This window comes from Aspergillus bombycis, assembly GCF_001792695.1.
Source record: "Aspergillus bombycis strain NRRL26010 chromosome Unknown contig00072, whole genome shotgun sequence".
Classification (NCBI taxonomy): Eukaryota; Fungi; Ascomycota; class Eurotiomycetes; order Eurotiales; family Aspergillaceae; genus Aspergillus; species Aspergillus bombycis.
Window position 1 is genome coordinate 77685 of NW_019170074.1, and position 14846 is coordinate 92530.

The 14846-nt window shown below is 50.8% G+C and overlaps 5 protein-coding genes across 5 annotated transcripts; 2 read left to right on the top strand and 3 right to left on the bottom strand.

Annotated features, from left to right (window-relative positions):
* Positions 1 to 599: 599 nt before the first annotated feature.
* ABOM_008702 (acyl-CoA thioesterase) lies at positions 600 to 1554 on the top strand (the record flags this gene model as incomplete). The annotated part of the gene is made up of 2 exons (XM_022535831.1): positions 600 to 713; positions 778 to 1554. 2 exons carry the CDS (start codon positions 600 to 602, stop codon positions 1552 to 1554), a joined length of 891 nt encoding a protein of 296 aa, XP_022387077.1.
* A 476-nt stretch (positions 1555 to 2030) lies between these two features.
* ABOM_008703 (flavin reductase family protein) lies at positions 2031 to 2804 on the top strand (the record flags this gene model as incomplete). Its single annotated transcript, XM_022535832.1, has 2 exons — positions 2031 to 2084; positions 2160 to 2804. The coding sequence occupies 2 exons, from the start codon at positions 2031 to 2033 to the stop codon at positions 2802 to 2804; spliced, it is 699 nt and encodes a 232-aa protein (XP_022387078.1).
* Positions 2805 to 3559: 755 nt separating this feature from the next.
* Positions 3560 to 4864, bottom strand: ABOM_008704 (polysaccharide lyase family 1 protein; the record flags this gene model as incomplete). Its single annotated transcript, XM_022535833.1, has 4 exons — positions 3560 to 4120; positions 4184 to 4280; positions 4340 to 4465; positions 4521 to 4864. 4 exons carry the CDS (start codon positions 4862 to 4864, stop codon positions 3560 to 3562), a joined length of 1128 nt encoding a protein of 375 aa, XP_022387034.1.
* Positions 4865 to 6851: 1987 nt separating this feature from the next.
* Positions 6852 to 8390, bottom strand: ABOM_008705 (endo xylanase; the record flags this gene model as incomplete). The annotated part of the gene is made up of 1 exon (XM_022535834.1): positions 6852 to 8390. One exon carries the CDS (start codon positions 8388 to 8390, stop codon positions 6852 to 6854), a length of 1539 nt encoding a protein of 512 aa, XP_022387035.1.
* An 894-nt stretch (positions 8391 to 9284) lies between these two features.
* On the bottom strand, positions 9285 to 12125 carry ABOM_008706 (uncharacterized protein; the record flags this gene model as incomplete). The annotated part of the gene is made up of 2 exons (XM_022535835.1): positions 9285 to 9924; positions 10183 to 12125. The coding sequence occupies 2 exons, from the start codon at positions 12123 to 12125 to the stop codon at positions 9285 to 9287; spliced, it is 2583 nt and encodes an 860-aa protein (XP_022387036.1).
* Between the last annotated feature and the right edge of the window lie 2721 nt (positions 12126 to 14846).

Sequence of the window (14846 nt, forward strand, 5' to 3'; positions counted from 1 at the left end):
ATTGTGGGTGAGGTTTATACAGCAACCACCTGGGGTCGAATATCCCGAATTCTGGATGAAGGATCGTCGATAAACTAGACTTCGCTTCTAAGTTCTTGAACAGTAGTTTATTCTCCGTAGTCAACACTTTGCGATACGAAAATATAAGAAGAAACGGATATACGCGTAGTCTAAATGAGTGCCGTGGATATGGTTCTATGTTCTAACTTCTAAATGAGGGAGTTATGGAACAAACCCCCTGGCGACGGATCATTGCAATTTGCCCCAACGGTCCTCAGGCCATGCAAGATCTGTTTGTTCTGTTGTTGGGACTGGAATCTGATTAGAAAATCGAGAATGGCGTCGATTTGGCCTCTTTAACTGGCTCGATGGGGGACCCACTTCATGATAAGCCGAGGTCTGGCCACGCCTTCGGTGCCTTTTCCCTTTTTTTTCTATTCATTTTCTGGGAACCCTTGAAGCTAGACCCTAGATTGCATATAATTTATAGACGGCGCTACCTTTGCCTGTGTCGCTTCTTTCTTTTTTCTTTTTTTATATATTAATATATATATAGATTTTGTTTTTTATTAATATTTTGATACGTTAATTTCTTCTTCATGGAGGCCGCACAATCCTTTCTCTCCTCCCTCTGGCAGTCCGTTGGCTTCTGGAAAGCCGCAGCCATCTTCTTCGCCGTACTGAACCTGAAGACGCTACCGATCGTGTGGCATGTACGTATCCGATGCTTTGCGAACATTTGGCGGAATTGAACCGAGTCCACTGACCACACGCTAGATCCGGGTGTACCGCTACTTCTTCAAACATGGCTACCTCATTACCCCTGCTGTCGAACAACCCCCTCGCCCCTCGACCGAGATCCTGAAACCCGTCAGCATCTTCTCCCGCGCGCCCATTATGGAACTCGATTTCAACATGCACAAGTCCAACTCGACCTACTTCTCCGACCTCGATGTCTCCCGAACCGCTCTGATGTCGAGTATTGTGGTGAAAGGGGCCGCGCTCTTGGAGAAGAACCTGAAGTCGGAAGGAAAGAACGGTCCGCTGGGATTTATCCTCGGCAGCGTCTACACCAACTTCAAGAGAGAGATTCCGGCCTACATGAAGTATGAGGTGAAGTCGCACGTTGCCAGTTTTGACCAGAAGTGGATCTACATCATCACCTACTTCCTCAAGCCGGGCAAGGGATCCTCGAAGAAGAGCCAGGACGATAGCGAGGTCCAGAAAAAGAGACTGCTGGCGGTGTCGATCAGTAAATATGTGCTCAAGAAGGGTCGGTACACGGTTCCCCCTAAGGATGCGTTCGAAGCTGCGGGATACACGCCTCTGCTCGACACGAGCGCGGCCAACGGACACGCGACGGGCGTGGAGAATGGACATGCCAACGGGACTGCCGTTCACAGACAGGAGACTGCCGATGGCAAGTCCGATGAGTGGGACCGTTTGAAGGCGGAGGTTGATCGGGGGTTGACCATTGTCGAGCCCTTCATTGACCAGGAGGACAAGCTCATGGAGGATTATGTTCACAAGATGGGTCTTCCGGGATTCGCATAGAGCTATAGACTAGACCTTTGTATGATAGAACTTGCATTTCGGGGTTTGATTGGGCATAGATTCATTTCGATATACCAGGAGTTGTTTGCATACTGTCATCGCGAATATCACATTGTTATTTCTCACGAGTCATGACCGGTAAACATAAAAGTGGTGGCTGGACGAATGCACTCGGACGCTCGGATCTCGGACGCTCGGCGATCGCCCCGAAGCCCCAAGGACGATCCATCCAGACTGCATTTACCATTTACTCCACCATACATCGCAACTGCCGTGAGAGGAAGCCCTTGAGGAAGTATGAGGTTCTTCTTTGCCGGTTTATCCGTGAACGTTCGTTAGATGGCTCTTATAAAAGCCGTTCATGATCGTATCTCTATGTCGTGGAGTGTTGTCCTCAGCCTATCACACAGAACCGTCCTTGCCCTGAATCGATCACTCGACGGCTTCATATTCCTCCTACCTTTTTCTACACCAATATGTTTTACGAACCTGGCCTTACAGAACATGGTCTCCCCCATGACCCTTTCAAAGTAAGAAAAATACCTGGTGGTTGACTTATCGGTGATAGACTGAGGGGATCCAGGCTGACATGGATTCCACTCTAGGCCTGCGTGGTCCCTCGTCCCATTGGATGGATTTCCACCAAAAATAAAAGTGGACAATGTAATCTGGCGCCATACTCACAGTTCAATAACCTGACGTTTGATCCGCCGTATGTCATGTTTTCTTCCAACCAGACCGCCACTGGCGTGCGTAAGGACACAGTGGTGAACGCTGAAGAAACTGGGAAATTTGTCTGGAACTTGGCAACCTGGGATCTGCGTGAAGCGGTTAATATCTCGGCCGAACAGACCCCCTATGGGACCGATGAATTTGAACTGTGCAATATCACCAAGGAGCAGGCGACACTCGTCGATGTTCCGATGGTAAAGGAGTCGCCCGTGAAGTTCGAATGCGAATACCACACGACTGTTCGACTACCAGGAAATCCACCCATGGGGACCGTCGATATCGTCATTGGAAAGGTTATCGGGGTTCATATCGCCGATGAAGTACTCACGGATGGATTGCTGGATATTAAGAAAACACAACCGATCGCTCGCTGCGGGTATTATCAGTATACCGTTGTTCGCGATACATTCGAGATGGTAATTCCAAATATGTCGGCGGACGTTCTATATGGCTTGGAGGGCAATGCGGCTCGTAATCGCCAGAAGAACAAGGAGAATGAGGAGAGTTCTAACAATTAGCACTTGCTAATGTTGGACTGGACATACTGTCTTTGCTTACCACAGTCACTTTTGACAACCATGCTGTATATGAAACACATAGAATTACAAGTTACCATCATGCAAGATCGTCTGGATCTCTTCAGATGCCTGGGAATTATGGTCTAACTGCGTAGCACTATGTAGAACGCTGAATCCTTGCTTCATGTCGTCTCCCTACGCAGCGTGACGGAGTCCGAGGGGAATATACTGACCTCTTGAATGATCGGCGAAGAAAAATGACAAGGAGTTAGCTATACTCCACTGGCGGGCAACATGGACGAAGGGCACACAACTGACAAGCCTTTGCGTCCTGTACTTGTCTACAGAAAAGAAGTTTATAACTTACGCAACGCTTCATTTGCCTGGAGAATAGAGAAATGCGCCTGTAAGTATTCCTTGACGGGTTTGCATCTGCAAATCGCCCTGTGATTAGCATTGTGGGGGTGGTTTTGGTCAAAGTGACCGATATTCTCTTGTACACTTCGATTGTTGTCCGTCCATGCGTGAATGTAAGTGCTTTCATCCGAAGCATCTGACTGTCCAGTCAAACTTGGGATCTAATAGCCCTGCGTGTCAATGAATCTATTCTGAAAGAATGATATAAATTAAGCTAAAGTAGACATTAATCTACACAGTAAAATACATACAACCCTTGCTGTGTAACACGATCACTGCCACTTCGGCTTCAAGCGACTAATGTCTTGAGGAATACGGAAACCAGTAAATGCGTCCACCTACAGCTTGCCCTGACCAGCGTTGGAGGCAGGGGCGGTGCTAGCGGTGTCAGCGGTGGCAACGGTCTCACCCTTGAACTTGGAAAGAACGTCGACGGTGGAGCCGGAGAGGTCGCCGGAGTTGGTGAACGAGTTTGCCTTGCAAGCGCGGCCGATGTAGGAGCTGCAGGTGGCGGCATCACTGGAGGAGGAGAAGAGCTCACCCTGCAGGGAGGAGCTCTCGACGGCAGCGGTGACGTCGGCGAAGGTGTTACCCTCAGCAAGGACGTAGCCGCCGGAGCCGATCTCGAAGGCATGGTTAGAGTTGTCGTTCCAGTAGTTGTTGACGGCATGCAGGTAGGTGTTGCCCTGGACCTTGGGGGCACGGCCACTGGTCTTGTAGAAGTAGTTACCCTTCATAGTAACCTTGTCGCTGGAGCCGTCAAGGTAGACGTTCCAGTAGTGGTGGCCGTCGCAGGTGGCCGAGTAGTCGGACTCTCCATCAATGTAGTTGTTGGAGAGGGTGACGCGGTTGTCAGCCTCGGTTCCGAGGACGTAGTGCTGGCGACCAATGCGAGCAGTCTAGAGAGCTGTCAGTTATTTTGTTCCTATCCACACACAAATCATGAGATCAGGAAGGCATACGGTCACATGGTCGACCCAGACAAGATCGGCCTGGTTGATCGTGATGGCGTCACCACCCCAGACGTACTTGGGATTGATATCGGTGACGGCAATGTTCCTGGAACCGGTCAATATCTCCTCCTCATCCGAGTATGAGCACCCTGGCGGCCAACGTACTGGATAATGACGTTTTCGACACCGTTGACGATACGGAGACCCTTGCCCTTGATCACACCCTTGGTGCCCTCACCGACCAGGGACTTGTTAGAGTTGACAGTGATACCGAGAGAGCCGGCGTTATCGCTAGTGCGTGTTAGGGAGATGCTAACCCTCAATACCATGCCTGTAGCATACTTACTAAGTCACAGAGGTGGAGGGAGCGCTGGACTCGTAGTTGGTGCACCAGTCATCCTTGTTGATGGCCACCTGACAGGCGGAGCCAGTACCCCAAGGAGCGCAACCAGTGCCCGTGGTGGTACCCTCAGTGTTGGTGAAGTCAAAGGTCTTGCTCAGAACGATCACACGGGCCTCATCATCACCGAGATAGGAGACCAGCTCATCGGTAGTAGAGGGATAGACGGCGGTGGCACTGCCACCACCGGTAGCGCTAGATGCGAAGCCCTCCGCGGTGCCTGAGACACCAGCGGCCAAGGCCTGGGAGGCGAGGGCGGCAACGGTCGTGAGAACAGCAGCGTACTTCATCCTGGAAGTTTTTCGTTGGGGTTTGAGATGGTATTAAAGAAAGAGTGACAAGAACAGAGACAAAGGAAAGCAAAGAATGACAAAAGTGAGATTGCGTGTGTTGAGCAGGAGAACCAAAAGGCTTTCAGACCAGCAGAACTCATTCTTATACCTGATTTTCTCCAGCACCGTTTTGGATTCGGTCTTGTTAGGGACTCTCATAGTGGGCGGGGAGATTAGTACACAGTACACAACAGAGAGTTAATCTCGAACAGCCTCCACATCCAGGGAAAAGGATGAATGAACGAATCACCGCCGGGATGGATCAGTCACTATACATGGTGAAGCCCTTGCCGATCTCTCCGGAGTCTACGTTGGTTTGGGTAGGTGATCGTCAGCATCAGTGAAACAACTCCACCACGGCCAACCGGTAAAATGTCGGTTCGGCATTGGGGCTCACACTGTTTGATATGGTGGTTTCAAGTAGATGGGTGTTTCTCTGGCACATATTGTGCTGGTTCATTGGTGGAATCCAAGGTTGTCCGATAGGGGAAAATGCATGACGCGGCAGCTCCAGCACTAGTAAATTAAAAATCGGTCACCTTCATTTCTCAAGCTCTTCTCCTGGGGGTGGAAAATCATGATCAATTCTTGCGGGCCAGTTATTCAGAGGGTATCTGCCATGCAGAACATGTTCGCCGGGAAATCGCGAGCGATCTTGGTTGCAGAGAGTTAAGTTTGGCGATGATCGTGGACATTTGTCGGAGAATTTTTCTTGCCATGAGGTCCCATTTAGGGCTGGTCCACATCCGCCCCAACCAAGCTACTATCTCAAAGCCTGAAGGAACCATGCAATTTCCGCTGTGGGATGATCCATCAATTGACAAGAAGTAGAGCTGACTCGGGCTTGATCTTTTAAGCTTAATCTACCATTTAATATACGCTCTTCCAATGAGAGAGCAGGCCCGTCCCTGTTATCTCCCTGTTGGCGCAGACTCTCCCGTTATTGCTGTTATGGTTAATTATTAACGTGGATATCAATCTATCCACATTGTAGTATGATCGGAGAGACATTCTAGAAGGCGTGATTTATTGAACGAGCCTAGGGGGTCTCTCAGCATAGCCAACGCCGCCGATAGGGTGTTACGTATGTCTAGATGAAACACGGTATTACTGACTATGACTCCAAAAGCGACGAGCTCTAGACTCACCACCTGGAGTCTATTAGTCTATTGGAGAACGCCCGTATAAGCGTGTGCTGCCAAGAAACTATGACAGCGCCTCCTGCATGGTACGGAACGCACACTACCGATCTGCCCTAACTCCGTACATCGGCTGGTCGTCCTAAGTTCCCAACATACATCCCGAGAGGAGATACTCCGATCTACTGTGTACTCCGTACTATGTGTATTTTGTCAAAAGGCTCCACTCCACTGGAGTGGGCCCAAAACCTTGTGGTAGTGCTTACACGAGGAGAAGCGGCTGAGGCTGTTCAAAACTCATGGACTGACCTTGAGTTCCGGTTGTTCTGGTCTAAGATTTTTTTTCTCCTTCTTTTGCTACAGGCACTTACGTACCTGATGGATACAGTACAATTAGACTGAGTCTATAATGGTTATCCACAGTGACTGGTTCGGGGATACTATCGTCAAGCATCCATCCATTGCCCAAGCCACTCAACCAATAAAAGGTTCAGACCTAAATGACATGCCTACGAAGCATTTATTAAGGGATAAAACACACTGATGACAAAGCTTATCCTGACATCAAGCTCTTACAAAATTAGCAAAACGACAAGAGGATGGTCTCATTGACCGCTCCTTGCGCAGCGAAGGCGGCTTTGTTCCACCAGTCTCGACAGGGATGTAAAGCACGACATTACCCTGTGCTGTGAATGATGGGAATGTAGAAGGCATCATGCCAGATTCCGATACTCATAGTACTGGTTAAGATCCCGGACTATGCTTTTGACTATGTACACTAATGTTCAACAACCCACAACCTCCATTCAATACGAATGCAGGGTGGTTGACAAAGCCTCCCATTCTTTCACGCCAACACCGGCATATTGTCCCTGAGCACCGGACGCGACTAAGATTGCGCGGATTGCGACAGTATCCACCGTTTCAAACGCCACCACGTTGGGCGTATCGGTCACTTCCAGGGGATACGATGAGGTATTTGCAGCCCGTTGCCACGTACCAGAACCGTCCTTGTATTCGATGTACCATTCCTGGGGAGGCGCAACACCTTCATTAGCCCCAGCAGCATGGTCAGCGAAGAACGCCATAGATGTACCATTAAGCTGGACCGTTCCATTCCAAGAATAAACGAGCGTGCTTATTTGGGGTGAGTCTGTTGCCTCGTAGGAGCTCCAATAGTCTGGTGGTAAAGGGTTCGCTCGAATGATCCCATCATTCAAGGCCTGTGCCCAATACTGAATCGGCGTCGGGTTTGCAGAACTTGCTACCGCCTGGGGTGCCACATTGTAAGTGGGCGGGACTGGCGGTTTAGGCCCGAAGGTCTGTTGCACAACATTGATTTTGGCGGGGGTTTGGCTATCGTCCCAGGTGAGCTTATCAAAGGCAACACTACGGCGAAAGTGACCTCCTCCAATGGCGTCGGCCGTGTGGTACACTAGATACCATTCATCATTCCATTCGACTGCTCCTGGGTGAGAAGTAGTTGAGGATACAATCGGGAGAATTACATCCTGGAACGTCCAGGGGCCCATTGGAGACGACGCGGTTCCGTAGGCGATACAGGCGTGATACGAGGTTGGTGTACAGGGTGAATCAGACCCAGCATTGTTTGCTGCAAACAACATGTAGTACACATCCTGCCTCTTCATCAACCAGGGCGCCTCAAAGTAACCCGTCAGGCTGGTCACTTGCGTAACATTCGATGTCACTGTAACCATATCCGGGTCTAGTTGGTAACCAAGAAGCTGCCCAAAAGTTCCGAAGTAGATATACACGTGTCCATCGTCATCGACAAGCACGGTTGGATCGATGTTCTGGATGGTATTGCCGGGTGGTGGAACCGACTGGGAGATGATCGGGCCCGAGGGGTGAGCATCCTGGAAAGGGCCCGTTGGAGAGTCCGAGACGGCCACGCCGATCGCAAATGCATCTTCATTGGTGCTATCGGCCTGGGTCACCGGGGCGTACAAGTAAAACCGGCCATCATGACCTTGGACCACTTGCGCCGCATACGCACTGCCAGATGCGGCCCATGCAAACACTACCTGAGGGTCTGCGACGTCGGGATCCAACGTCCACGCACCCCCCTCTGGCTTTGCGGATGATGAGACGAGCATCCCCCATTGGTTCATCACGAAGGCATTCTCATCCGGAGGTGCGCTGTCGCGTCCCGTGATAATATACAGCGTGTCATTGACGACTAACGGAGCAGGGTCGCCGGAGTACCACGACCCATTGGACAAGATCGGATTGCCATTTGAAGTAAATGAGAACGGTGAAGAGCTATCTACCTGTGCTGTCACCGTAGCCACGCAAAACGCCAACTTGATCAGCAGCAGAAGCATTGTTTGTAAGGCGCCAGAGGCCGTGCCTTTGGTCTGACGTGCTGAGCAGTACTTAGTTCCAAACTTTATACAGCTTCTACCCATCGTTTCACACGGACTGGCCTCCGAGAAGGACTGGGAAGAAGAGCCAAATTAACCGACGGGACCAGGTACTAACCGAGTCATGAAACAACCTCTGCAAGTCTCAATTTCCATCTCTAGGGGTTCGGCTTTTCCCAAGTCCACCAATAAAATTCCGGAGAGATTTCTCATTGATGGAGGTGGGATATAGGTAAAACGTGACGACAGTAAGGATTACATGGTAGAGGGAGCTCAAGAAGCTCAAATAGATAGATAACTATAGCTGTCCTTCGGTCTATTATCCACATACGTTATCGTGACATTGCGAGGGAAGTTTCTCCAGGGAGTACGCGGCCCGTGTGCTGCAAGATATATATATCTGAGTATGGTTATTGAAGGACCTTCACAGATGTGTGGACTTGTCGTAGCAAATCAATTGCATTGCCCTAGGATTCCTATCTTGGAGAACCATGTCAGAAGTGTAAGAATCTACTTGTCAATGAGATTGTATTTCGTTTGATATCTTGTTTGCTGACGCGTGACTCTTGTTTGTGGCAGCGACAAGTGGCGGTGCATCGCGTGGTTGTTGCCCCAGGCAGGAAGGAATGTGACCGAGAGTGCGCCGTCCTTAGCGCCCACACTTGTTGCGCATTGCTGTGATCGCACAGCCAATGCTGAGAGCATAGAGCTACGAATCACAACATACGGGTGCGGCGATAGATGGGAGAGTCTGCGGCGATCTAGTGTGATTGTTCTTTAAAGCTACTTGATAGTGCTATCCCTTCATCACCTTCTAAGGCTTACAACACAGCAGGCCTCTCCAACCAGTCTAAGTTACTGCCTGGCCACCGTGACAGTCGCGGAGCCTCCTGATAGATCAACCGCCACACCTCCCCTTGTCTGGTCCCCGCTGGCTGTGACTGCGTACGCGTCGTTTGTACCAGGATTCTCAACCCATACGATCGCCGTGGTCGCATTGGATGTCCCTCCGATAAGCTTCAGTTCCAGAGAGTTTGGTCGAGTTACGGAAAATGAGAATTCCTCGATTTGGCCAGCATTTATCGTGACGTAGACACCCATTGACGCAACATATACACGTCGCCGGACGGCATCACGCGGTTGCACGGTCACTGTGTCGCTCTCCACGGACAGATTGCCGCCGTATGCTATGATGCCGACGTCAGGGTCGTCGACGATGTATGTACCAGCGCCCAGCATCATTCCGAGGAAGTTAGGACCGTAGTCTCCGGAATAGTCGTCGCCCTTGAGAGTATCGGGAAATGAGTGGAACGCGTTGTACATCGAGCCGTCCTCCCGGATATTGCTTAACGGGCCAGTGATGCCGCCGTAACCAACCCGGAGGAGATGAGTATCAGTCGGATTTTGTCGAAACTCAGCGAGAAGAGGCAATGCGTTGAGGCTGGAACCATAATGATGAATCATGCGCTCAATCCGCTGGAGCTTCCCGGCATAGCTAAAGGATCTTAGTAGTGGAACGACAGATGGAGAACCGAGTCCTACATGAAATCCCAGTAACGTCGGGCGTTCCCATTCCAGCCCCAATGAGATACTGTCGGCATCAAGCCCAAAATGCTATTGATGGTCTTCGTCGTTGTCTGCGTGAGATTGAAATAACTTTGCTCGTCGCCATTGTTAACTTCCGGGCACGAAGATACCGCAAGGAAATCCTGCGTAAGAGAGAGAGAGAGAGAGAGAGAAAAGAGTGACTTACTTGCTCCAGTAATAAACGCCCTCCTGACCCGTACAATCCCACGCCATTTCACTTCCAAAGGGTTCCGACTGCGAGTCCCACGCTTCCGCGCGAAGTTTCATGGCGGCCTCTACTGCGTCCGCCTCTTGGGTCCATCCTTCACGTTGCAGGTCTGCCAGAAGCTCCCCGACAACAGTTTCTCCCATCAGGCCCAGGCGCGAGTAACCCACCAGGCCGTCTCCGGCAGAATTTGTCGCAAAACACGTCACGGTCGTATTGTAAGCCTGGCCCAGGTACCACTGCCACGAGTGCACCTTGAGAAGCGTCGGGTTGTCGCGGCCGACGCGATACAATGACCAGTATGCTCCAATAACGTGGATATAGTCATACGCACGATCAGTGGAGTATGAAGCATCCTTATTCCAAGACCACCAATTTCCCCAGTCGATATTGCTGCTGTACTCATAATTCGGGAGTTGTTCTGGATCGTAGTAGAAGACGCTCTTACGAACCGTAAAATCGGTGTTTTGAATGGTACCAAAAAGCACTTTGGACGCAAATTCTTCCAGCTTCGCCACCTCCGCCGCGTTCGGAAGACCGTGCTCTTTCATCGTGGAAGCGAGAAATATGGCGCCGCCTTCGTCCATGAGTCCAGCAATCCAAACTCGCGCCTCTTGAAGCACCTGTGCTTTGGTAGCCTCGTCATACGTGATCACCGAGGGTGCCCGACCGAAGGGGTCCTTCTCGTCGTCAAACCACATGGCAGTGGTTGAGAAATCACCCAACTTGGAGATCACATCCGGGGCAGTGTCTGTGATGAAGTAATGGACTGTCTGGACTTTTCCGTCCGCGTAGGAGATGGTGACCTTGGTCCTTCCCCAGGCTGATTCGGTGGGAGAAAGGGAAACTAAGTTGGATGAAGGGCGTGCAAAGTCGAAGGCATCGTTGTCGGATACGATCTTGGAGACATTGGCCGAGTGAAAGATGAAAAGCTGTGCCGTAAGGTCGCGGGGAACGACATATCCTGTTCCTATGGTCAATGGGGTATTTGTCCCCCGGACAGCTTTTTGAATACCGCGCACCCCATCCTTTACCACGGAGAAGCGAAGGCCTACCGTGGTGGATTCGCCGGGTTTGAGGCTGCGTGCGGTTGGCTCATTCCATGGATTCACCTCAGCCCATTCCTTCTCCGCATATGCCTTTGAATGAATCTGCCACTCATAGAACCCTTCGAATGTTTGGCTACCGTACCCGGTGTACTGGTCAGATACCTCCGCGAGGTTGCGCCAGGCTTCGAACGGGGTGCTCGTATTGACCAACGGGGTGATAATCAAGGCTGGACCCTGTCCGGAAGTCGGAGTGAATTGTAGATAGCCGGCGTCCAGCCCAATGTACGGGTCCACGAGGGAGCATTGCGCTGTAACCTCATCCGCCGTGCGATTTGTAAAAATACTGTTGGACTCAATCGGGAAGCCCAGGCTGCCGATTTCTACGCTACTGTTGCCCTTGTTCGTGAGGGTGAAGCTCAGTCCTAAGTCTCCATCGACATCCAACCATTGGCGAACAACTTGTAGAGCAGAGCTGCCAGGCAACGTGGATGTTAGATCGGCCGCGGCGAGCGCATCAGCGTCAAGCGACTTGACAACGGCTCGAGCCTGTGAGGAATCACCAGCAGTCCATTCGGTATCCCCCACCGCGCGATACCGGAAGGTGATGTCTCCAATATGGTACTGACCGTTGGCTGCTCGGTACGGCAAGTAATCCGACGGTAAGAAGTCAAAGGATGATCCGGATGGCCTGAGCGATGCTAGGATCTGGGCGTCCGTAACGAGCCGAAGGTCGAAGTGGTCGGTCTTCAGATTGGTATAACCATTCGCTAGGCCTAGATCATCACTCTGACCCCGGACGAGGAAGGCCGAGGCGGAGATCAGTGCCAGCGACGTATAGAAGCGCAACAACCCCATTGCGCAGATGGCGACGAGTAAAGCATTTTACGCCCGTCACTCAGAGCGCACGCCACATTCAAATATGCTTCCCCTGACGATACGGGGTTGAACCCGCCCCCAGGCAACACTTGACATCATGGCTGGGTTCCATTAGGGTAGTTTTCCTGAGGGGAAATTGCCCAGTGTCCGACCTGCATAAGCGCACGTCGGCTTCGCATCCCGTTGATATGCAGATTCGCCGATTGGTGGACACGATTGATTCAGGGGCAGATATAGTGAGACATCTCGCTGTAACCCTGATCAATCTCGCATCATCTGATTGATTGACTTGAACTCGAGAGGATGGCAACTCCCTTTAAAGTGCGGAGACAGAGACGGTTGCATTGACACTCGGATAGCCATCCATGCCTATTAACCGATGCATGCGACGATCACTTTTTCCCGCACGGGCTTCCGACCGCAAGATGAGAAAAGCATGGCTCCACCGGACCATCAGAGCATCCCAAGACAAGTACTAGGAATGCGACCCTTGAAAAATCAGGAATCTCCGAACATGGATAACCGACCGTTGATCTTCAAGACGCCGTATCTGAGGCTACATTAATTCGACTTGTCTCCCTGCAACTTACATCCAGCCGGGTGTCGATTTTTTTTTTTTTTTCAGCATGCTTTTCAAGCAGAGGAAACACTCAGAACAGCTATTTCAGGGGCGTTACCCTGGTTACTGGGCCCACTGTGCAAGGTATATCGCTGAACCGAACAGTCCGAGTGTTGCAGGCCAGAGGTACAATTTCCCTCAAAACCCTAATTACCTGCTCTGGGTTCCTCTACCGTCTACGTGTTTGCAACATGAGAATTGATGGAGTCAAGGCTTTGATCAGCCGTACTATCTGGCGTACAAATTAGCACCATTGTATCAGCCGCTATCAAGTCGACCTGAGCTTGTAGTATGACGCCGGTAATCGCGGACTATTAGCACCGGTATCTGCTACGCTGCTCACATTAACCTGAGTGCTGACAACAATGTCCCCCCCACGATTGTGGCAAAGCTCCTCCTCCGAGTCTGCGTGTGAAATGTTGGTAGCGCCTTGTTTCAGTCTCTGGACAATGCTGCCTTTGATCATCTTCCGATTTCCGCGGGCTTTCGAAGTCGTTCCCAGTTCGTACGAAGATGGCTTCCGACCGCTTGAGCCGTACAAAGTTCCTGAAACATGTGTCCTCCAGACCGATCGGAGGGAGGGCATATTGGCTGTCATGATCGCCGTGCAGAGCTCAATTGTCGTGACGATCGCAACGGAGCCGTAGACGTAAAAGGTCCTGGAGCCGCTGGCCAGTTGCACAAGGACGATGAAGCGGAGAAGGGACACCAGAATTGTGCTCCCACCGACGGTAAAACAGGCAATCAGTCCCACTCGTCGGCGTGCAGACATCTGTAGGGTCCATAGGGGATATATCGGCAGAATGTAGATGAGGAGATCAGTCAAGACGTTCTATGAGGTGCGAGGCTATCAGAACTCCGAGCCTAGACGGCAACTTTTCCGGATATTGTTTCAGCTCACCATGCTTGCAGGAAAGTACAGCGTTACTGCCGTGGGGATACACTTCGCATTCGGATGGGCCTCCGGATGGAAGAAGGCATCCAACGGGAGACATTGCAGCCCGTAAAAAAGCAGAACCGCCAAGGTCTGCGCCGAGGTAAAGGCCATCACTCCATATATGGTCCGTTTGTACAATGGCGAGATACTCAATACTCGAAGATAGAAGGTCAAAAAGGACATTTTGATCAGCCATTGGCAGAAGATATACACGAATTCAATGACGAAGAGAAGCTTTCAGATGGGTCAGCGAGTGGGATGTACGACTCATCATGGCCGACTTACCGTCACAATCTTTAGCAAGTTCTCGGGTGGAACGTCTTTATCCTGTCTATAATTATAAAGAGGGTCTGTGAGTATGACAAGCACCTATCCTCAAGAACGATCGACTTACTTTCCCCCTCCGAGCCTAATCATCTGCCCCAAGATGCCCTGGTTGACGAGCCACGTTATCTACCACTGTCAGTAATAAGTCTTCAATGAAAAGGAAGACAAACCAACACTCGCAGCTACCATAAACCAGTCGTCGGCGCCAAAAGATTTGGAGAGGCAAAGGCGAGAGTATATTCGAAGGAGACACGACAAGCTGGTGATGACTACGAATGGCATCGACACAGCCCAAGTCATAGGCTGCAAGTTTTCGTTGATCCCCATTCCATGAAGGTCTTATCACCTGAAAACCCTCATGAATCGCACTGCCAGATATATAATGTTGGATAACCACGGGCATCTCGTTGCCTCTTTTTCTCTCTCTGCTTCCTGCTCATTTTCCACGTCCCACCGGCATTTGATCCTGCATAGGAGAGTGAACCAACTAGGGCTGGATCATCGATGAAGTGGAGCTTCTCGGGTTTGGCTGACTGTAGCGTCCTGTCAAGGAATTTAGCGCGTAGATGCTCCCTTTTTCAAAGTAGTCTAGTCTCACCCATTTTACTTACAGAGGCCTTTGTTGCCTCTATTCCGATAGGGTCGTAAGTAGCCCCTATGCCCACTTTGCTTCTCTCAAGGCATTCAACCGGAGTAGGCGACCAACGAGAGGCCTGGCCTCAAAGAATTCTCACTCACGTTTACTGTTCCAAAGTCCACCAGCAAAATAAGGAGCCAATAACGGCTTCTGAGTTACGAGACCAGTTCGGCACACTTC